General features: G+C 36.5%; 1 protein-coding gene across 1 annotated transcript in view; it reads left to right on the top strand.

The window, feature by feature from the left end:
* The first annotated feature begins 5,220 nt into the window (after positions 1-5,220).
* ABCD3 (ATP binding cassette subfamily D member 3) overlaps positions 5,221-23,066 on the top strand; it is a 64,330-nt gene continuing 46,484 nt past the window's right edge. Inside the window, exon 1 of the mRNA XM_039874806.1 lies at positions 5,221-5,411. Within this exon, the coding sequence (XP_039730740.1) occupies positions 5,302-5,411 (110 nt within the window). The 5' untranslated portion in view covers positions 5,221-5,301. The remainder of the gene's footprint in view (positions 5,412-23,066) is intronic.

The following is a 23,066-nucleotide window of genomic DNA, read 5'->3' on the forward strand; positions in this document are numbered from 1 at the left end:
TTCCATCTTGACCTCTATGATCTTCATGCCTCCAGGTTCCTATTGTATCTTTTGAATTATTCTCACTGTCCCGGCTCCTTCCTCCATCCTTCAAATGTGGGTGTTTCATAGAATTTTATCCTACTTTTTAACGGAGTATTATTTTTAATTCTTTTTCAGTTCCAAAGAGTCATCTATTTTTGTATTTAAAAGACTTCTAAAATCCATATATATATATATTTTTTTCTAAATGTATATTTGAAGCTCATTATATTGGAATTTTATTTATTCGATTATTTAATTAATAACTGTTCTCCTGCAAGACCGTTGTGAGTGGGGGTTGTTTTTGTTTTCTCACCACTGGCCCTAGTTCTTGGCACAGAGTTATTAATAAATATTTTTAGATGAATAAATGTTCAGTGTTAATTTTTTTTTCTAAGAACTAGATCTTATTTTTCTGATTAACTACTGGGCATTTTCACTGGACATTCCTCTTAGCACCTCACACAAATTTGTTTAGTTTAACAAACATTTACTGAGTGTCTGCTGTGTGCTAACATGGTACAGGGACTGAGGATGTACCTACTGTAAAGAAATAAGAAGCACACTGTGTGCATATGTTTTTAATTAGTACGACCTGCTCATCAGTCTGGGATAAAAGTCACATATTTCATATCATTTATTTTTCTAATTACTTGCCTAGTTTAGGTTCTTATTGGGAATCCAGTATCTTTTCTTAAGCCTGCTTCTCTCACGTAATTTACCAAAAACCACAGGAGCTTACTCAGTGCAAAGAGGTTGTTGAACTTATTTGCAGATAAGAGAGGGAACTCAAGCTTCCTAGCAGTTTGTTGGCTAGACATTTGGCTACCAAAAACCTTTGACTGCTAGCTGGTATTGCAATTGCAAGCTGGCTTCCCTCAAGTCCCAAGCATGGTCATAGAGTGGCTAAAGCATGGACTTTCAATGTTTCTTTATTCTTGTACATTGTTCCAAAAGAATATGGGTAGTTTCCAGGAGACTGAATTGGGATGGGCTTCGTGGCTTAGTCATGTACTCTGCTGGAACCAGTTCTCTCTGTGGCCATGAGGCTCTGTTGTTGAACTAGTTTATCAGCCCAGACTTCCTATTCCACCTGAAGAATGAAACAGAACTTTCTCAGTCAATAAGAGAGTTTCTAATAATGTTAAACCACAAAAAGAAAGAGATTGAGATCTCAATCTTTCTTCCCTAGGAGGTTCTCCTAGGCAAACTTTCTCAGTATTGGTTTGGGCTAAGGCTATTTGGAGGAGTGGCCTTGTCAGGATGTCTTGTTATATACTTTCCCTGGTGCAATAGGTACTTAACTTTCCTTCCATTTGTATCAGTAAGAGATGTTTTCAAGTGACTCTTTCCTAAGCAAAGATGATCTATGTTTCTGGTGACTTGAGGTATTTACTTTGTCAGAGAAATAACTGGCAGTTTTTCTTTAAAAGAAATCTTAAGACCTGCCTCCCCAGACACCTTACTATACGTAATAGAACTGTATATGAAACAGTATGACAAAGGAGGAAGTGATTAACTTGGCAGGAGAGATGTAGGGGGAAGTGGTCAGAGAAGACAATTTGAAGTAGGAGACCATTAATGTCACCTTTTAAAGGATGAACTGATTGGAGTGAGGATGTTAGGGAAGGAAGGGATTGGTATGTCAGTTAGAAGAAATAGCATATTCAAGGGAAGACAGAAGAGGTGAACAGCAGTGTGTTCTTATCTCCTGAGGCAGAGGTAGAGTGCATCTATTGAAGGAGAAGAGTGGCAGGAATTCATAGAGGTAAGCAGAGCTTCTATCAGGTAAGTATCATCATCCTCTCAGGCACTCAAACAGGATATATCAGAGCCAATTGAAAATTTTTCTTCCCATTAAATAACAAAGTCGCCCAATCATCCAATTTAAATCTCTAGTCCTTTCCTTCACAGTTTGCTCTGCGCTGCCCTGACTCATTATTTCAAGGGTGTTCATACTGGTCTTTCCACCTGATGTTCTCTCCTTCTAGCCATCCTACACATGGCTACTAGCGTGGTCTTCCTTAAATAAAAGCCAGAGTTACTACCCATTCCCAAGCCTGTAATACTCCTTCTTTCATGCAGAATAAAATCGCACCTGGTTAATTTGGTGTTTTAGATCTTTCACAAGTTGACCTTCATGAAACATTTCAACCTTTTCTCTCATTTCACACCCTTCCTTGAACCTCTATCCACACCAGACTTAATCATCTTCCTGAATCCGCTTTGTACCTTCTTGTCTCTGTATCTTTGCTCCATTATACCTTCTGCTATCCCCCCTTTTTTTCTGTCTATTTTTTAAGGCATGGCCCAAATCATATCAGCTGTGTAAAAAATTGCCCCAAAATATAATGGCTTAAAACAATGATAAACATTTATTATCTTCCACAGTTTCTGAGAGTGAGGAATTTAGGAGTATCTTGGCTGAGCGGGCTGGCTCAGGATTGCTCTTGAGGATGTAGTCTGCGGCTTGACTGGCGATGGAAGAGCTGCTTCCAAGGCTGGCAAACCGGTGCTCACTCTTGGTGGAAGTCCTCAATTCTTCTCTGTGGCAGCTGGCCTCCCAAGAGACCAAATCAAAAGTGACAAGGCCTTTTATAATTTGGTCTCAGAAGTCATACAACATCATCTTTACCATACTACTCTTTTGGTCACACAGCCCAGCTCTGATGTGAGGGAGATTAAATAGGACATAAATGCCAGGAAGCAAGAATCACCAGGGACAGTGTTGGAGGCTAACACAATATCTCTTCAAGAGGCTTTCTAGATTCCCTAACTCCATATGCCCTTCTCTCTGTTCTCAATAGCTCAAATTCTTTAAAAATCAGAGCTCCTGCAGATCTCTCAATAAAAATCACATTTTTTCTTAAGTATTTACTATTAAAATGTGTAAACCTGAAAAATCGCTTTGGTTAATTATCAAGGGACATAGTGCTGAGAAACCTTGTTGTCAGAAGTCCTAGGTTTTCGGAAACACGGTTGTTTGGAGCTCATATTAGTGAGAATAGAAACTTCCTTTCTTGCCCAGGGGATGTAGGCTATCCAAGTCACTTTGACTTAGAGAAGCAGCCTTAACTTATAGTGCAGAGTTTCAGATGAGTAGCTTGGGGACATAATATTCTACATTAATCTTAAATTTGTGTTTCCAAGAAAACAGAACCCTGAGTCTGCTTCTCAATTCAGGTCTCATGTTAACCCCTTTACATATAGATCTGATGTGCTCTATTAAGTACTGTTTCATTTAGATTCTATCTAAACTCTTTCCTTTTCCTAATACTATAATGACCCCCATTTCTTCCCTTTTTGGAGACATGCCCACAGTTCCTCTGCTGAGTGGTATCCTTTGCTGCAGCAAGTTAATAAACCTAACTTTGTTAGGTTACAGGTCTGTATCTGGTAGTCTTTATCCAATGAGCTTTATGAATAGCTAAATTATTTGAGCTCATATTCACTAATTTCATTTTTTTTGGAATCCTCCATGCTTCTTGAACAAGGATACCTTTTAGAATATCTTTCCTCTGAACTATAGTCTACTTCCTAAATATATCTTTCCTCTGAAATGTATTTCCTAAGTAGACTTCATTTCGGACTAACCTTGCATTGTATTCCTTCACTGCTACAAACTCCAAGATGATTCGGTCACTTTCTCTCAAGGCTCCTAACACTTTTACATTACTATGCAATTTATTAGTGAATTAGTAATTTTCCCTCTTGCCCTCCTGAGCTACTTCTCTGGTCCTCTAGGATCCAGCTACAAAATCATCTGTGTCAAGCCTTAATTTAAAACTCAGGATAAAACTCAGCAGCTTCTTGCCTTGTTCTTATCTCTGAAATGGTACTTACCACATTTATAAACTTTCTCCATGTTTTTTTTTTTTTTTTTGGTTTCTACCAGCCTCTGGAGAATAGGGATTATAATATGTTCATCCTTGTAGACTCTGTGACAGGCGTACCTAAATGACCCAATTAATTATTAAGCGAGGTAATGAAATGTCTACATGGCAAATGGAAAAATCAGTAGAAGTTCTATTTTAACAAAATTAAAACTGTTGAACACTCCTACACACACATTATATATCTGGTTCTTGTGATTCTTGTCCTCAGTATTAGGCAACTACCAATTTATATTGAAAAAAAAAACACCTAGGAAACTAACATTTCGTGGACTACTTTAACGTGGGCTCCTTCAGAACACAGGCTAGTGTGTATATTATGCAAAATTTTATGTTCTGATACACTTTTCTCCAGCTCCCTCAACTGAAGAAAGGGACTAAGTCACTGTGCATATACCAGTTTTCTGCATCATTAGGGCCAGATAGGAAAGGAATGCTTAATCTGTAATGCCCTTCAGATTCTGGGAGTAAGGCCAGCTTTAATACAATGCACGACTGTTATTTCTGAATGTTCCTTTGCAAAGTACAGTTTCCCAAACTTTTTGTTTGATCAGATCCACAAAAATACATTTTATATCACTAGAGACACACGAATACAAAAAAACTGGAATATTTCAAAACGACTCCACTCTCAGATTTTCTATGGTGTTCTACTGCTCCCAATTCCATTAAAAAACAGAAAAGTGGTGGTCTCGATCTACCAAACTAATTTCAGAATCCCCTAAAAATTATAATTCATAGTTTGGGAAAACATTGGTTTGGAAAAAGGTTTTAGCTTTGTAGTCCTTCCCAGCGTCTCCCTACTCCTCTTCGGAGTTCCCTAAGGTTGCTTTCGTCTAAATGACTACAGCGCCCTGTTTTATGTAAATACTCCGTGATAGGGCCGTTCCCCTTTATCCTAGATGCCTTAAGAGGGTGGTAACGGCCCATCGCCGCGGGTGGAATGGCAGGTTCCACTAAGTTTCCCGTCCAGGCCAGGCCCACTTTTCCAGTTCTCGTGAAAACCAGGGTGTGTGTGTGCGCGCAGGTGGAAGCAGGGAGGAGGCAGGGACAGTGACCAGGCCTCAAAGGAGTGAGGAGGCCAGGAGTGAGGTTCCGGAGGTCGCCGCGCCCGCGTTCCCGGCGACCCTGCGGGGGGCCGCGCGTGCGCAGAGAGCGCCCAGCACTGTTCCGGCCTCCGTGGCGCCCGCGCGCGCTCCCGCGCGGCCAAATTCCGAGGTGGGCTTCGGTGCGCGGCCGGCGCGGCGATGCGCGCAGGGGGCGTTTCTGCGCGGCCGGCACCGCCCTCTCTCGGCGCTCTCTTCTCCTCCCAGTCTCCCCCGCGCTTCCTGCACTAAGACGGTCATAGCCGCGTCCCCTTTCTCCGCTCGCTCGCGCAGGCAGTGCCATGGCGGCCTTCAGCAAGTACTTGACGGCGCGGAACTCCTCGCTGGCGGGGGCCGCGCTCTTGCTGCTCTACCTGCTCCGTAAGCGGCGCCGCGCCCTCGGCCTGCACGGGTAAGAAGGCCGTGGCTGCGCCTCCTTCCCGGGCCCGAGCGGGCGCTTCCTGCGCGCTCTCCCCAGCCCGTCGCCCGGCAGACGGATTCCTTTGCCGCGTGGGGTCAAACGGAGAGCGGATTGGCCGCGGCCGCTGCCAGGCTCCAATGTCAGGGTGTCCCGTGTGCCCGTGGCGCCCGCGTCCCCCATACTCCCTGCGTCCCCGCCGGCCTAACCGGCCCTTTTCTTTGCCCAGGGAGTGCAAATCTTTTCTCCTGCGACCACAGGCAAACCTGTATTTCTGCCCCGAAGCTGTCGACCCCCTAACTTCTCCAAACCACCTCCTTTCTGTATCAACTTTTCGGGTGTGTTCTGGTTTGCCATCTCATCTCACAGACCTTGTATTTGCTTCGTGGACGTGTATGTGTAGATTGAGGATGGAGATTGGACTTCCCTGGGTGGAGGCTGTTTAAGTCATTGGGACGAGGTTTGGCACGATTCCCTAGTAGTTGCTGTTGAAAGTCGCGGGGATGGTTCATGTGAACTATTCAGGATCCACTTGGCAAAATTGCTTTCTAAAGTGGTGTCGGCTTGAAGTTGGTCAGTGAACGCCCTGGCATTTCATCCGCAGAGGCAGAATCGGTTCCCTTCCCTGGCTTTTTTGCAGGTGGAAGGTGTGTGTTTTAGGTGAGGATCAAGATCCTTTTTGATTACACTCCACTGCTTCCCCATCGAGAGAATTTTAGTGTTTAAATTTAACTTTGGGAGATTATAAGATTAGAGGAAGGGAGAGAGAGAATTGAGTTACTGTTGCAGGATTATAGACATAAGTTTATTTGCTGGGAGACACTTGGTTTCAGCAAACCATTGAGGTTACTTTCCAAGCATTCTTGCCAGTTATCTGATATTTCATATTAACTTGGCATACTACTTTCACGCATTTTATTTCATTTATATCTCTGGTCAGATAACTGTTGCCCTCTGTTTTTGATTTGCCTAAAATATCTAATTAGTCGTAGACTTTGGACTAGAACAGTGAGTGATAAGTGGCCTGACTTTCCTCGTAATTCTTATTAACCTTTTCCTAGCTTCTGTATCTTACTAGTAAGTCTGAAGCAATGGTCTTTCTCTTCCTTCCTAAATCCTTTTAACAAAGTTGAAAATGATTGGCATCTTTGTCCGAACGGTACAGTACCTATTCACTTTTCTTCTATTTAATTTGCCTTTAAAATGATTAATTCTGGAAAATACAAGCATTTTTTTCTCTTGGATTGTATGCTTTCTGAGCCCCCAATTGCAAATGGAAGTTGTCTGAGAATATGCCAACAGAAAATGGTAAATGCTGTAAAATAACTTTGAATTACATTTTTGCAGAGAAGTAGTTCAGTGCATAGAACAGGTGTTTTAGTATGGGGGAAGGGAACTTGAGCCCTTAAAGCTCTGGCTTCCTTTTACGATTTTTTTTTAAAAAATGCTTTTTTGGAGTATTACTTACGTATAGAAAAGTATACGTATCACAGTAGAGCTTGAAGAATTTTAACAAATGGAACTCAGCCGTGTTGTCAGCACTCAGATCTGCACCCAGGTAAGAACATTACCAGCATCCCAGAAACTCTTCATGTCCTTTTTTGTCACGGCTTAGGAGGGTACTGGTTTTCAAGACCATAGATTATTGACCATAGAAAAATTTTAAGCATAATCTATTGGGAAATAATGACAATCGTAACAAAACAGTATAGTAGAATCTAACTAGTTTTAAGTATTTATTATTGTAAAATACTTTAAAATCTTTTTGATAAACTTTTGTGGGAGAATGCCAATTATGAGAATAAACAAAGTTTAAATTACTGAGATAAAATAATTGAATTATTTAAAAACTTAATTCTTAAAAAAAGAATTATTTAAGAATGGTGTTCAGTCTGTCTTTGTACATGTTATACTTCCAGAATCTTATGAATATCTTTATAGTCACTATCTTTGGCTTCACAGTTTGAAGATTAAACAATTATGACTTTATATTTTACTGGCTTTTTGAGTGTCTGGTTACAGCTAATTAATTTTACTGTCTGGTGCTTAATTAGGAACACGTGGCTGCTCTGCCTTTTTTTGTCTATGCTGTTAACAGTAGGTTTGTCTTAGAAGATATTTCTTAGAATCAGGTAATAGAGCTAATAAAACCACTTTAAAAGTTACAATGTCACATTATTTCAAACATTAAGAGAATGAGTAATTTAGTGTTCTGAATTACTTTTTATTAGTTAATGCAGTTTTTTCACCCAGTTTGACTAATATTTTTGACTTTTTATTATGAAAATTACACATATGTAAAGTCAGCTGAATGGTATAATGAATTCCCTCTACACTTAACCCAATAAGTACCATCAACATTCTGCCAGTCTTGTTTTACTTATAGCTCCTTGCTCCCTACCCCTTATTTTTACAGGTTTTTAGGTAAAATTTGTAGGTGTTGAACTGTACAAATCTTGTTATATTTATTTTAAATAAATGTGTACAGCAGCGTAGCACACCCCTGTCATAAATTAGAACATTTTCATCTTCCCAGAAAGTTCTCTTTTATTAATTTCCTGCCATAACTGTACTTTTTTCACCTTAGTTTTGCCCGATCATATATCTTATTTTGTTCCTTACTTATGAGGAATAGCGGAATCTTTTTACTCATGGATAAAGGAGACCATGTGTTCAGTTCAAAGGAAGCACCCGTTTAGAATGTTGTATTACTGTGCTAGGTGCTATGGGATGAAGAGAGAGAGAGAGAGAGAGAGACAGAGAGACAGACAGACAGACAGACAGACAGAGAGAGCGCGCGCTCGCGCGCGTATTGTGTGTGTATGTATTGCATAGTCAATAAATATATGACTTTTTCAGAGTGCTTACATACTTGTTAGAAGAAATTTAAATGTAAATTACTTAAAATGTAAAGTGATGACAGAATGCAATGTATAGACAGATATGGCTTAGTTCTGAAAAAGGAAAGAATAATATATTTGGGGAGAGTTAGGGAAGACTTTATGAAGGGTGTGAGCTAAGCCTATAAAGAGGGCGGGAATGGATAAGTGAAGATGAATGTTATAGCAGCCTTTATTGGATTTTTGTTGCGTTTTATGATAAGAAAAGAAGCTTTGTTGTGCCCTTTTAATTCATTTTTTACTACTTCCAGAGCACTTTTTAAAGAAATACAAATATGATCATTTTATTCCTTCATTAAAATCTTTCAGCTATTCTAAAATACAAATTTCTTAGTATGAAAGGATGGTGTTCATGATCTGGTCCTTTACTATTACTTCTCCTACTCACCCAGCTGTGTGGAATTTTCTGAGTATGACAGGCTCTGCCCTGTCTGATGGTAATCACTGTCATCCTCAGCTCTTCTCTCCATCCTTTGATGTTTATTTTCTTTTAAGACACAGCTCAGTCAACACTTTATTTTAGGTGTTTTATGTCTTTTCCTGATCTCCAAACTGATGTTGTCCTCAGCTCTCTTACGGTAAGCTTTCCTCTACTCTAGTAGTTACCACTCTGTATTGTACTAGTTTATTTTCTTGGCTTCTGCCTACCTCATACTCTGAGTTTCTTGAGGGCATGGACTGAGTCATCTTTAAATTCCTCGCTTGAACATGTCACGGGATAGACACTCAGTAAGTGTTTATAGGGTGGACAAATGATGTGGGATAGTTGAAGAACTTGAAAGGATAATTGCCTGACAGGCAGTTTGAGATGTGGGACCAGTACAAACGTGAGTAAAGACATAATCTTCATAGAAGTAATAGTTGTATCCCTAAGGGTAAGGATATGAGCTGGGTATTGGTAAATCTGTGGGTCAGTTTTAGAAGACAGGGAAAAGGACCATTCTGCCTGCCAAAGTATTTTATAATTGAGAAACAACAACAACAACAAAAACCTCAAAGTAAAAACAGAATAAAGCAGTTTCTTTCCCTTCCCGTGAATGCTTGTCAGAGTTCAGATTTCTCTTCCTGGATTTCAGAGCTTTCCTCCATCTGGTCTCACCTTACCTGGCTAATCTTATATGCCACTGCCTGCCAACGAGTACTCTGTTCCAAATAGGTAAGTTTCTGCACTGTTCTCTGAACAGACCACACTCATTCCTGGTTTGGGAGCTTTATTCATGAGCCATACTTGGAATATCTATCTCTGTATCCTCTGTTCTTCAACTCTTATCCTTTAAGGATTAGGCCAGGGTCACCCTTCCATGAAATATTTAACAAATCTTGATGATCTAAATGATGATCACCTCCTTTTTAACCTTCTGAAGCATAAATTTAGGTACCTTCTTTGTTTTATTTATCAATTGCTTGACTGGGTGTGATCTAGCTGTCAGCCTTCAAGATGTGGCTAAGTCCACAAGCTCATGGGGTGATCCTTCATCCTTTTCAAAGCCCCAACCTATAGATGATGGGAACACAGTTTCCTCCCCCAAATATTTCAGAGGAGTTCAGAGAGCTTGTGTTTCTCTCAGACACCCTTATTTCACTTCTTTGCTTCTGCTCTATTTTCGATCCTACTTAACATCTTGTCTCTTGAACCTGCCTTTTTAGTATCTGCCTTAATTCTTCTAAAGCATCAGTCTCAAAGCAGATTTTGTAGTAGAGTTTTATTAAAAACTTGAGAGTAGTGGCAGGGATTAGATCTCAGCGTAGTGAACAGCTTAAAATGGAGACTTTTTTTATTTACAAGTTTTTAGACATGCCTACTGTTGGAATTTCTTGACTATTTTTCCCTGGGCCTCAGCGCTGCAGCCTGTTGCAGGGTCTCTTCTGTACTCGTTGGATGTTCTCATATCTCTAGCTTTCCTCCCTGCACTTTCTCTTCACTAACCTTTCTACAACTTTACTGCATACTTTTTCTTCCTGAGATCTGCTCCTTTAAAATCAAGCTCCAGAAGGGGCTGGTTTCACTTTTCTCAGTTTCACAGGCCCACTGAATGTTTCGCAAAGCACAGGTATGAATCAGGTGAGGGGTTGGAGCTGCATGAGACCCTTAGAATGAACCATGAATAGGTCATACAGGGGCTGACCTTGGCCTCATTTGGATCCTCACAGTAAAAGGAGATGCTTAAGCAACCATAAGTGAAGAGAGCCTTAAAGGATTTGTCAGGAAAAGCAGCTGTGTACTGGAATCAACTGATGTAGGTTGGGTCCAGAAGCAGTGTTCTCAGAACTGTGTAGCTGTGATCTACTGGTGGGGGGAACTGGGTACAGACTGTTTAATCACACTTCTCAGTTTTTGGCACATTAGCTTCATTGGCCAGGCATTCTGTTTCAGGGTTTTTTGCACCTGCTATTCCCCTACCTGGAATGCTCTTTTCTCAGATATCCACTTTGCTTATTCCCTCCCCTTTTATAATCTTTTACCAGACATCTCACAGTGAGACCTTCCATTGCCACTCAGTTTAAAAATAACATCCTCTAACACACACGCTCTGCCCACTTTCCTGGTTTTACTTTTTCCTTAGCACTTTTCACTATTAAATGTGATATTTATTTTTCATATTTATCTTATTTATTGTATGTCTCTGCTGCCAGCATGTAAGTTTCATGAGGGCAGGGATTTTGGTCTATTATTTCATTGTTATAGCCCTAGTAACTACAACTGTGGCTGGTATATAGTAGACACTCAAAAAATGTTGACTCTCAACTATGCAATATTCATTTCTTAGGGCTATGGTTACTGTTTTAAATAACATACTTTTCTTGCTACAAATGTAACAGTTGTCTCCTTAAGTGTATTATGAGCTCTTTTAAGAGTTGGGGCCCTTTTATATTCATGGGTGAAGCAAGTCTTAGAAATTTATAAAAATGGTATCATTATTATTTTTTTAACCTGCTTTTGACAGTTGAGTGGAAAACATTAAAGACAATTTAAAAAAATTAAAAGTCATCCATAATGTAATTACTATAACACATATTATTTTTATTACCTTTTATTCATTATTTACATGCACGCATTTTACATAGTTGTAATGTACATGTTTTGCGATTTTCACTTAAAACAGAAATCTTCCCTAGGCTTCTACTTGAACTTCATAAGTATTTCTTTAATATTGCTTCTGTAATTTTTTCCCTCTCTTTAATTCTCTGTCCCCGACTTCCACCCCTGACCCATGGATGTTGCCTTTTCCCCTTAAGAATTGGATCTCTGAAGGTGGGGCGTCTCCTCCCACACGCTTACTGGTGCACCCCGCATATGGTCCGTGGCTCCACACCTGGGATGTGAACCCAGGACTTGCTACGTGCAAAGCAGATGTGCTAACCACTACACTATTGAGCCACCCCTGCTTCTGTAATTTTTATAGATAATACTATATATGTTTGCGAATGAACATTTCTGTCTCTGCTGAATTATTTCCTCGGAGTAAATTGCCAGAAGTAGTAGTATTGAATAGAAGGTTATGAACTTCTCTTGTTTGTAGAAAGTGTGAACATTCTGGGCTACACAAATTACACATATTAGCTTTTAAGGGTTGTGACATAGAATACTGTGAATGAATGCTAATTTAATTCTCTAATCATTTTTATGGGGTGTTTTAGCTTTTTGGACTGCTTCAGAGGTATAAAATGTTGCAAGATTATTTTAAAATGCACGTTTTTATATACAGCATTTTGGTCTTCATTATGGAAGCAGCTTGGAATAGTATAAAACAGTCTTCAGAGTTAATTGTGGGTTCAAGTGTTTTTTTCAGCTGTTTGCTAGATCTGTGACCTTGGTTAATTTATTTAACCTCTTTGAGCCTCAGTTTTCTCATCTATAGAACAGAGATAATAGCATGTGCTTAATTCAGTAGTTGTGAGGCTTTAAAGGGAAAATATCTTAACTCAGTAGCTTGAACAATAAATGAAAGATGACTTCAGATCTCCCTGTGCTTGCTAAAGGAAAACTAAAAGGACAGCAAAATCCCATTGTTAGATTTTCAAAAACTATTGAGCCTTCCTAAAAATTTCCTCAAGTGTGCCCATGAAAATCTCCCTACAGAAGCCTTTTTGAATTGACAGAATCATTTACTTTCAGAGTTAGATAGTATTTAAGGTGCTTTTTTATGTGGCATGGTTTCAGGCCTCTCTATTTTTTCAGTTGTTGCTTCTTGAATATTATACTCTTTATTTCTCCACCTTTTAAGTATGGTCTGACTGACACAGTGGAATCTGCTTTTGTAAATCCTAAGCTTTTGTTAAAATAGGTGAAGTTCCATTCATTTTTATGACAATATTTTCACTCATATTTAGCTGACACAGTTGTTTTCCCTTCCTTTCCACTCCTCAACTTGTGTTGATTTTTTTTTTTTTTTTTTAAACCTAAGTGCAGGTATTTACATTTATCTTTGGGCACATTGCTTCCTTGAAATCTTTTTTGATCCTGTACCTTTAATTAGTATTCCTTCTGTTTGTTTTCCTAATAAGTTATTTACTGGACAGGACTAAATATAGAACAATGTAGTTGCACCGCTATAACTTTTCTATTAACAGACACCTTTTGGGTGTTGTGTTGGTTTTCATCTTTAACTTACCTAGCACCTTTCCTTCTGTTAATGACCTGGCATTCTGACAGTAGGGCGAGGCATCTGATCCATGTTGAGCTGGTCAGAGTCCTCCTTTGGCTTGTTTTTACTGGAATCCGTAGGGAAGGATCTTTCTTTTGGGCCATGAACTGTGAGACCCTAGAGCTGTTAGTGGCATTAGTCTCTTTTACATAGAAAAGGTGGAGAATCCTCAATTGGTCCATCAAATGCTTTGTAGCATAATAAACTAAGTTTACAGAATTTTCATGATTCCTTCAGAGAAGAGAATGAGTTTGGTCTGACATGACTTTATGGTGAACTCATGCTTGCTCCTAGAATTTACCACTTTCTTCTAAGCACCTGTGCCATACTGTCAGTTTAGATAAATAAGTTGTAATTTTTTTCTAAGATTAACATCAAACTTATTCATGACCCGATGAATGAAATCTAAGTTGTTGCAATGAAATATAAGTTCAAATTATAAAGAAAATAGGCTTTTTGTGATTTTCTTTAGAATTATATATGCCAAATTAAATTTTATGCAAACTGAGTACTGTATTTCTCTATTGTTATTTCTTTTGGAATGATTTTTATGGAATGTTAGAGCTGCTTACAAAAGGAATTTGTAGTCATTTTTATAAAAATTAGGCATTCGGCCTTTGCTTAAGAAGAGGCTTTCATCATAAAATTTTTTTAATGAGGAAATTACTTTTGTTTTAGGCATCTCTGTCAAGAATATAGCCTTTCATAAGCATAAAGATAAAGAGCTTTAGATAACTAATGGTTGTGCTCTTCATTGGGACCTATTACACATATTAAGATGGTTTGAAGGCCTTGTTAGGTAAAACTGTGGTGAATATGCTAAAGCTGTTTTTTAAAACATGCATTTGTTTTCCTCTTGCTAGATTAGCAGTCTTGAATGAATACAATTAATAAACTACAAAATTGAAAATAAAGCTCATTAAAGCATAATCAGCAAATTTGGTATCTGTGAATAGATGTAGCAATCTCACATACCAATATAATGTTACCATAGTAGTACACTTAAACAGATTATATAATATACTCTATGCTTAAGAAGTTATCTGTTGCAATTAAAAATAAATGCACCATGTGGAACGAGGCACCTTCTCTAGGTAAATAATAATTTAGTCATTTAATCAGCATGTTGTGTCTACATGTCACTAAAACATTTGTACACTTACATAAACCATGAAGTAAGCAACATGAAACATGGTGTCTCTTTAGAAGGAAAAAGTACGGTCCTATAAGGTAATCTTACTTTAGTGAATAGGACTAGACCTAAAAATTTGTTTTAAAATTAAATACTACTTTCATGCTTCATAGTTTTAAAATTAAATATTTTTGCTTTATTAAATATGCACTATGAAAAGTTTGAATACTAGAAAAAAGAAGGGACAAAACACCTATATCATGATTATTGTCACATGTCATTGATTCTAAGATGCACTTTTTTCACATTTAAATATCCTTTTTCACATTTCAGATTCTCCAAAATTAGGTTGCAATTTACAGCTGATGTATTTTAGCTTTAATTAATGTGGCATTAGCATATTGTTGCATTTTCTATGTGCTATGCATGTTTTTAACTTGCCTGTAAAAATACTACTTGTCAGATGGACCTAGAGGTTATTATGCTGAGTAAAATAAGTCAGAGAAAGATCAATACCATATGATTTCACTTACATGTGACATCTAAGGAACAAAAAAGAACAAACTAATCAAAAACAGACTCACAAATATAGAGGACAATCTGGTGATGGACAGAGGAGGGGGGTTTTGAGGAGCTGGGAGAATGGGATGAAAGGTTAAAGAAATACAAATTAATCATTGATAGATAGTCATGGAGATGGGGAACATGGCATAGGGAATGCAGTTAGCATTAATGTATTGGCTAGATGGAGAGAGGAGAGAAAGAGCAATCAGAGGGATCGTTTTATAAACTATGTAAATGTCTAACCAATGTACTGTATACTCGAAACTAATAAAGAAAAATACTACATTTCAGCTTACATCAAACTCAAATCTTCTGGCTCCAAATTCAGTGTTATTGTCATTCTTCAGTACATCTTAGAGGCAAATGTAAGTTACCGGGAAGGAAGAAAAGGTAGAATCAAGATCTTTTTCTCATTCCAGAACAAGGACTGGAGGGAGTAGTAGGTTGGCCTGGGAATCAATGAAACCACTCAAGGAAAGGAACCCAAAGATCATGCTCTAACTCAGAAAATGTTGAGTTCCTGCTCTGTGTCAGATGCTGGGTTTTAAAATGTTCACTATAGAAGTGAATAAGAGGTCTTATTCTCAAAAATTGCAGGATATGATGCAACGTACCTTACCTCAACATTTAGTGCTAGGTGCTGGGGACACAATGATAAATAAGATAGGTCTCTTTCATAAATGGATTTTAGAGTGGGAGAAGATATAAAACCTACTTCATGCTAGTTTGGGAAGATTAAAAATTAAATTTGACTGTTAAGAAACTCACAGACTAGTGAAAAAGAATCCTGTATCTTAACATTTCACACCAAATTTCTGATTTAAAAAAATCTGGTAATATTTTGTTTACAGTCTTGTTCTCCATTAACGTATGAATACGGTTTCGTTACATCGGGAAATTAGAATTAAGGAGTTTTCAACTATAGTGTTAATTTACTTTTCCCTCCCAATAACACCGGAGATGTGCTGCTTAGTAAAGAAGTGAATAGAATCTATGGCCATGCCACCCTGAACAAGCCCGATCCCGTCTGATCTCGGAAGCTAAGCAGAAGCAGGGTCGGGCCTGGTTAGTACTTGGACCAGGTGCTATAGGTGTAAAAAAAAAAAGATGAGTGGAGAGAGCAAGTATCAGACAGAATACAAGGTGTGATTTCATTTGTAAGTATCAAATAATTCCCAATTTAACAATTGATGGGTGAATACATTTCTGTATGTATTTTATCATTGATTCAACAAAATAGCTCCTTCTCTTCCCTCTATTAGAGAAAATAAGAAATGTGGTAGGAAGGAAACATAACATTTATCCAGTAGATTCTGTTGAAAGTTTGTTGTATGTCAGTAGGCTAGGCATTGAGATACCAAATTGAATGAACATTGTTTCTAACTCAAGTCATGTGGAAATACAAATACTTAGAAAGTTTATACAACTCAGTATGACTAGACCTGTGGTAGGAACAAAAATCTGTAGGAGGGATCACTGATTTGGGAATGTTTAATTCTTCAGGTTGTTACCTAGGGAGGTTTCACGTTTGTACCTGACCTTAAGAGATATATAGTGTTTTGCTAAGGAGTAAAAGGCATAGGTGGGGAAAACAGCATGAACAAAGGCATGGAGTTGATGGAGTTATGATTTGAGAAGAAGGAATTGCGAGGACAGGAAGTTGGAGACAATACTATTAACTGTTTATTGAGTACTTAATTTTAGGCGATGTTCTAAATAGTTTATTCCTCACAACAGTTTTTTTGAGATAGTTGTTTTATTATCTTCATTTTACCTGTGAGTAATCAGAGAGGTAAAAATAGTACCTGATTCTAAGAGATCTTAAGTTTGAATTAGCCACGTGGAAGATAATAGACAGAATAAAGCATTTTTATTAAATCTTTCAGTGGACTTAGATTCAAAGAACAGTCAAGAATTATTCAGGGATTAAAAAGTTTTATGTTAAATTCAAAGTGAAGTTAATTTTAAAATTTTATTATAGTGTATTAATATTAAAATATAGTCATGGTGAAATACTCTACAGTTTTTTTAAACCTTTTAATTTTATATTATATCACAAACAAGAAAACTGCATACAACACGTGTATAACTTAATGATTTTTTTTAAAAAACAAACAAAATACTCTTGTAACTACCACCCAGGTCAAGAAATAAATCTTTGCCATCCACTCTAGAAACCTTACACAGGCCCCTTCTCAATCATAGCCCCTTCCTTCTCTCCTTCTAGTAACTGCTATCCTAACTTCTACAGTAATTGTATCTTTGCAGTTCTTTATCATTTTGTCACCCAGATGTTCATTCATTAGTGCTGCAATTTAGCTACGTTTGTGTTTATTTGTTTAAGTCTCGTTCTGTATGACCCAATGCCATCTCCCCCCACCCCCCACCTTTTTTTGACAGTTTATATGTTGAAGCAACCAGGTATTTTGATTCCATAATCTGGATTATGTTATTGCATAATTTTTTTTGATTCTATATATTTCCTGTCAAGTGATAGTTGGATCTAAACACTTGATCAAGTTCGGATTTTGTGTTTGGATTTTGGACAAGAATACTTCCTAGGTGTTGATGTGGTCAAACCTCTAAGGGGTATATAATGTCTGGTTGTTCCTCTTTTTGTGAGTTTAGCAGCCACTGATGTTTGATGCCTAGATCAATGAATTTATTAGGGTTTGTAAAATGGTGATATTTGATTTCTGTTATTTCTTCACTTATAAGATGGATCGCTTCCATTAAAAGAAACTTTTCTTCATCTACTATTTGGTTCTCCAGTGGTACAGTTCAGTTAGGAAAGGCAGGGTAGATATTTGCTTCTTTAGTTCTCTCTTATTTTCTGATGGTGATCAATCTGTTCTTCTTAAGTGTCATTCTGAACCTATGGATTTACTACAAGTAAATAAATACTTAATGCTAACTATTTCATAGATGGTTTGGAGGAACCCTGTTTTGTGAATGCAGTGAATCTTATAAACAAAATATGAAAGTGCCTCAGTTATTATCTCTTGCATTGGTATTATTTTTATATAAACTTTAGAATCAGTGTACTGAGATTTTGATGAGGATCATTTCTAATCTCTATATCAATTTCTAATATTGGTTATATTGCCTTCTTTTTATTTTAATCAGTCTTGCTATGAGTTTGTAAAATGTGTTAATTTTGTCAAAAATCTAACTTAGTTTTGCTTTACCTAATTGTCAATTTTTTATTTCATTATTTGTTTGCTTTTATCTGTATTCTTTAATTTTTTGTACTTCAGTTAATTTTGTTGTTTTTTCTAATGTTCTGTGATTATACATTTTCAGCATTTTTTCTAATGTATAGCTTTAAGGTCATAAAGTTCTCTCTAAGCACTGCTTTAGCTGTATCCCTCAGGTTTTTTGATATGTAAATCTTATCATTTTTGCAAAAATATCAGTTGATGTGTGTATCATTCATTTCAAAATATTTTTTGATATCTTTGACCTATGACTTTTCACAAGCATAGCTCTCTATTTTTGTCAGTTACGTATAGTTGTATAACCACCCCAAGACTTAGTGGCTTAAAATAGCTATTTTGTCCCTTAATTCTGTGAGTGAGTGGGCAGTTCCTCTGCTGGTTTTGTCTGGGTTCCCTTGTTAGGATGCATCTACCAGAGGATTGGCTGCACTGGAAGAGTCATATATGGTAGTTGGTGCTAGCTGGAGGCTGGGGTTCCTTGGTTCTTATCTAAGTGACTTTTTATCCAGCAGACTAGACCAGTACCTCACATGGTAGTCTCAGGTCAGCATTTCAAGAGGTGAAGGTGAAAGCATAAACGCTTTCACCGCATTCTGTTGATTAGAACGAGTCACAGCCTGGCCCAGATTCAAGAATGGGAAAAATAGGTTACTCCTTTTTAGGAAGAACACAAAGAATTTGTCTCTATATTTAATCTACCACAATTTCCAAACATTTGGAAATTTTTCTTGTGTTTTTTTTCTTTTTGTTGTGGTTATAGAGTCTAGTTTCCTGTGTAGTTGATTATTTTTGATTATAGTCTGGACATTTTATTTAAAATTACTTGTAGGAATAATTTGGAGGCTTATAATAAACATACTTTACTTTTAAGAGGAAAGTTTGCTTCTTGAGATGTCTGGGAGCAATATCATTCAGGAAACAAACCAAGTTCTTTAAGAGTATGTTATAAAATTTTTAGTATAGCATCTTAATAAACAGATACAAGACTCAGATTTTGTATTTTTGTTCCCCAAAGGAGTTATATATTGATATATCCACATCATTGTCTTTCACATCAACCTCTCTACTCTTGAACTTCAAATCTAAATAATTTCAAAATCATCTTCTGGACAGCCCCCTGTAGTTATCTTACTGGGACTTGAGATTTAACACTTTCGCAATGAGTACAAATATAATTTCCTTGAATTCTTCTTCTACCTTTATTCTTTATTATGGTTAATGGAATTACTCTCCTCTGGTCACTCAGGGTACAAACTATGAGACCTGAGGAAAAAGATCTTTTGTCTTTCAGGGCATCAGTTTGGAGCTGAAGATTTCTAATACTTCCTCTATCTTTATGTAGTTCTTTAAGTTTTTGCTCCTCTCCTCTCATTTCCATATTCAGTTAGTTCCAGCTCTTAAATGTTTTCTCGCCCTGTCATTTTCTAGCAATTTTCCTGTGTCTTTCTTTCAAGTCCTATGCCCAGTATCTTTGTGCAAGTCTTCATCATCTCTGGGCCCTGATTGATATTGATGTGTGCATTCCAGGCCAACTCAGTCAAAACCATAATAGCAACTATTAGCTGTTTGCTAATGACTCCCCCAAACTCTAGTTCCCCCTTTTTTCCTGAGCTCTTGACTGAAATATCTGTTTTGTTTTGTTTATAAGGTATCTGGATCTGGATCTCCTGAAGCCATTTTAAACTGGACATGTCTTCATTTGAATTTACCTTTCTACCTCAAGTCTATTTTTTCAACTTCTCATTCTGAACATGGGCCCTAACTCAGAAAATGTATCTCTAGGGCCTAGAGATAATGGATCTAAAGATGCAGTCTTTAAGGGTCCTAAAGTTTTATGAGAATTTTTTAATTTTATGTTTTCATTTTGGTGATAAATTATAAATAAGTTAGTATAAGCACAGTCTAGGTCATCTGAATGACTACCATATTATTGACGATTTTTGTGCCTATATTTGTGTTCGGATTGTTGTTAAGTGATCATCTAAAGAGCCACGTGTATGGAAAACTAGTCTGCTGCTTTAAGAACCTACGTGAGGTTTAAGTGTAGTAACCTAAAACTATGAATGTTTCTAATACCTCCTCTATCTTTACATAGTTCTTTAAGTTTTTGCTCCTCTTCTTTCATTTCCATATTCAGTTAGTTCCAACTCTTATATGTTTTCTCGCCCTGTCATTTTCTAGCAATTTTAACTTTAGTACTCATACTGAATTATTTTGCCATTAATTTTTTTTGTAGTGATAATTACAGGTGAAAGGTGTTTTTATAGCATTTCTAAGAAACTGAAATAAAGAAGCTTTGGTTTGAAATCATGAAAATGACAGAGCTACAGAAATATACCACTTTAATTGTCACAGACTGGGAAAAGAATATAGAGCTTACATGTAGATTATGAGTTCAGGCCAAATGAAGGCCTTATAAGATGTCATGGTACACTCTGAACAGGGTATTTCTTGGAAACTTAAAGAGAGAAAATTGATGGAAGAGCTGACTGATCATGTGGCTCAGTGTGTATGTGTGTGTGTGTGTGGAGGGGGTGAGCTGTGTATGTGTTTATCTTTGCAGTGTATATATGTAGCAAACAAAATACTTATTTTCATGACCAGTTGCAGTATGTGGATCCCCATTTGTCTCTATAAATATCAACTTGTAACATTTATTAGTAGTAAGTGCTATGCATTTTCATAGAATATTTTAATTTTTAGAATTTTGTTTTGAGATGTACTAACAAATTAGCCCATCAACATTAATAAAGCAGTGATTTAAAACCAGTTCATTGTTTACAAAAGAAAATAATGAAGATTATAAAAAATTCTTGGACATCAACTGGAACATATAACACATAAATAATTCTTTCGCCTCTTACCCCAGCACTGGCGATTAGTTGTAGCAGTGTTTTCTTGCCTATCACTTTAAATGAAGATTCTGATTTTATTGACTTTAAAATTTTCACTTGTTTTTAAGTGATAAATTTTATTTTGCAGTGTATAAGAGCTATAAACAAAAATAATGTATACTTAATATTATGTTATACATATTTAAGGAAGTACCAGTTTAATTTAAGGCAACAGTGGAGTCTGTAAGAATTTTTTTTCTCCCCCTTCAGAATAGGTTCATACCGAATCTAGGAAATACTGGCCTAGAAAAATGAACCAAGTCAGAAAAACTTTAGGGTCAAAATTACTGTTCTTGTTAACTAAATTCTGATTAAAGTTTTCAGAATTGTGTTCTTTTTTTACTTAGTCTGAAAGCTCTAAAAATGTCTGTATTTTAATCTTTAGCAATTTCTTAAACACTTGGCAAAGTGTTTAAAATGAATTGTCTTATTCAGTTGTAAGAGTTTTTTATTTATTCTGAATAAAAGTTTTTTCTTGGATATGTATTTTGCAGATAATTTTTCTCCTAGTTGGTGGCTTATCTTTTAATTTTCTTAATTGTATCTTTTCAGAAGCAGACATTTTAAGTTTTGATGAAGTTCAGTTTATTGATTTTTTTCCCCCTAGTTTGTCCTATTTTATAAATCTTTAACTCAGGATTACTAAGATTTTCTCCTGTTTTCTTCTAGAAATTTCAAAGTTTTAGCTCTTTCATTTAGGCGTATGTTCCACTTCTAATTAATTTTGTGTAATAAGGGTTGAGGTTCATTTTTTTGCTTATGGCTATCCATTTAATCCAGCACAATTTGTTGAAAGAATATCCTTTCCGCATTGAATTACATTAACATCTTTGTTGTAAATCTATGGCTTTATATATGTGGGTCTGCTTTTGGACTTTTTTTCTTTCTTTCTTTTTTTAATCTATATTTGTACTTCAATATCAAACTCTTCATTACTATAGCTTTATGATAAACTTTGAAATCAAGTACAATTCCTCCAACTTTGTTCTTCTTTTTCAATTTAATTAATAAATTCAGTTTAATTTAATAAAATTTTCAAAATTTATTGATTATTGTAGTTCCTTTGCATTCACATATGGATTTTAGAATCTGCATGTCACTCTCAACAAACAAAGCCCGATAGGATTTTGATTGGGATTGCGTTGAATTTCTAAATCAGCTTGGGGATAATTGATGTCCTAATGATACTGAGTCTTCTAATCCATGAGCATGATATATCTCTGTCTAGTCTTTGATTTCTCTGCAATATGTTATAGTTTTCAGCCTGCAAGTCTTGCACATCTCCCCCCACCCCCAAGTTTATCCTTAAATATTTAATATTTTGATACTTTTGTAAAAGGTATGTTTAAAATTTCAATTTCCAATTGTTCTTTGCTCTTATATAGAAATACAGTTGATATTTATATATAGATGTTGTATCCTGGAACCTGGTTGAACTACTTAGCTTTTTATAGATTCCTTAGGATTTTGTATGTAGATGTTTATAGAGTATACAATAAAGATAGTTTTACTTCTTTCTTGCCATTCTATGTGCCTTTTATTTCTTTTTCTTATCTTATTGCACTGTATATATCCTCCAGTAACAATATTGAATAGAAGTGGTAAGAGTTGGCATCTTTGCCGTGTTCTAGATCTTAGAGTCTCAGTCTTTCATTAATAAGTATGATGGTAGTTATAGGTTTTTGTTGATGTCCTTTATCAGATTGAGGACCTTCCTTTTTATTCCTAATTTGATGAGAGTTTTTATGGTGAATAAATGTTGGATTTTGTCAAAGGCCTTTTCTGTATCTATTGATATGATCATACGGGTTTTCTTTTTTAAAAGAACTGTTAATATGATAAATTACATTTGGTTGATTTTTCAAATGTTAACTTGACCTTCCATTTCTTGGGTAAAACTCTCCTATAAATTTTATAAATTGTTGGTTATTGGTCTTGTCTTTCTTTTTTTGTAATGTCTTTGCCAAAGAAAAATAAGTTTGCACAAAGCACTTCTTGCAGTATACCAAAGTGCAGCCTACCAGAGTGCAAAGATTGTCTTGAAGGAAAACACTTGTGTCATTGTTTGAGTTGTGAACTGAACTCACCACTTTTTTTTTTTTGTGGAATGTCATTTTTACTTGAAAGAATGACTGAATAACTGTGGTTATTCAGCCTTGAATATTGCAGGCATTTTTTTGTAATGCCTTCAAAGAAAAGCAGCTGGCGATGTTTGTTGCTAATGTTACAATTTAAACTTTCAAGTGAATTAAAATTTGGAAAACTTGTCTCTGCCACTATGAGCCTGATAGTTCC

This window comes from Pteropus medius, unplaced genomic scaffold (assembly GCF_902729225.1).
Source record: "Pteropus medius unplaced genomic scaffold, Ma_sr-lr_union100, whole genome shotgun sequence".
NCBI classification, from domain to species: Eukaryota; Metazoa; Chordata; class Mammalia; order Chiroptera; family Pteropodidae; genus Pteropus; species Pteropus medius.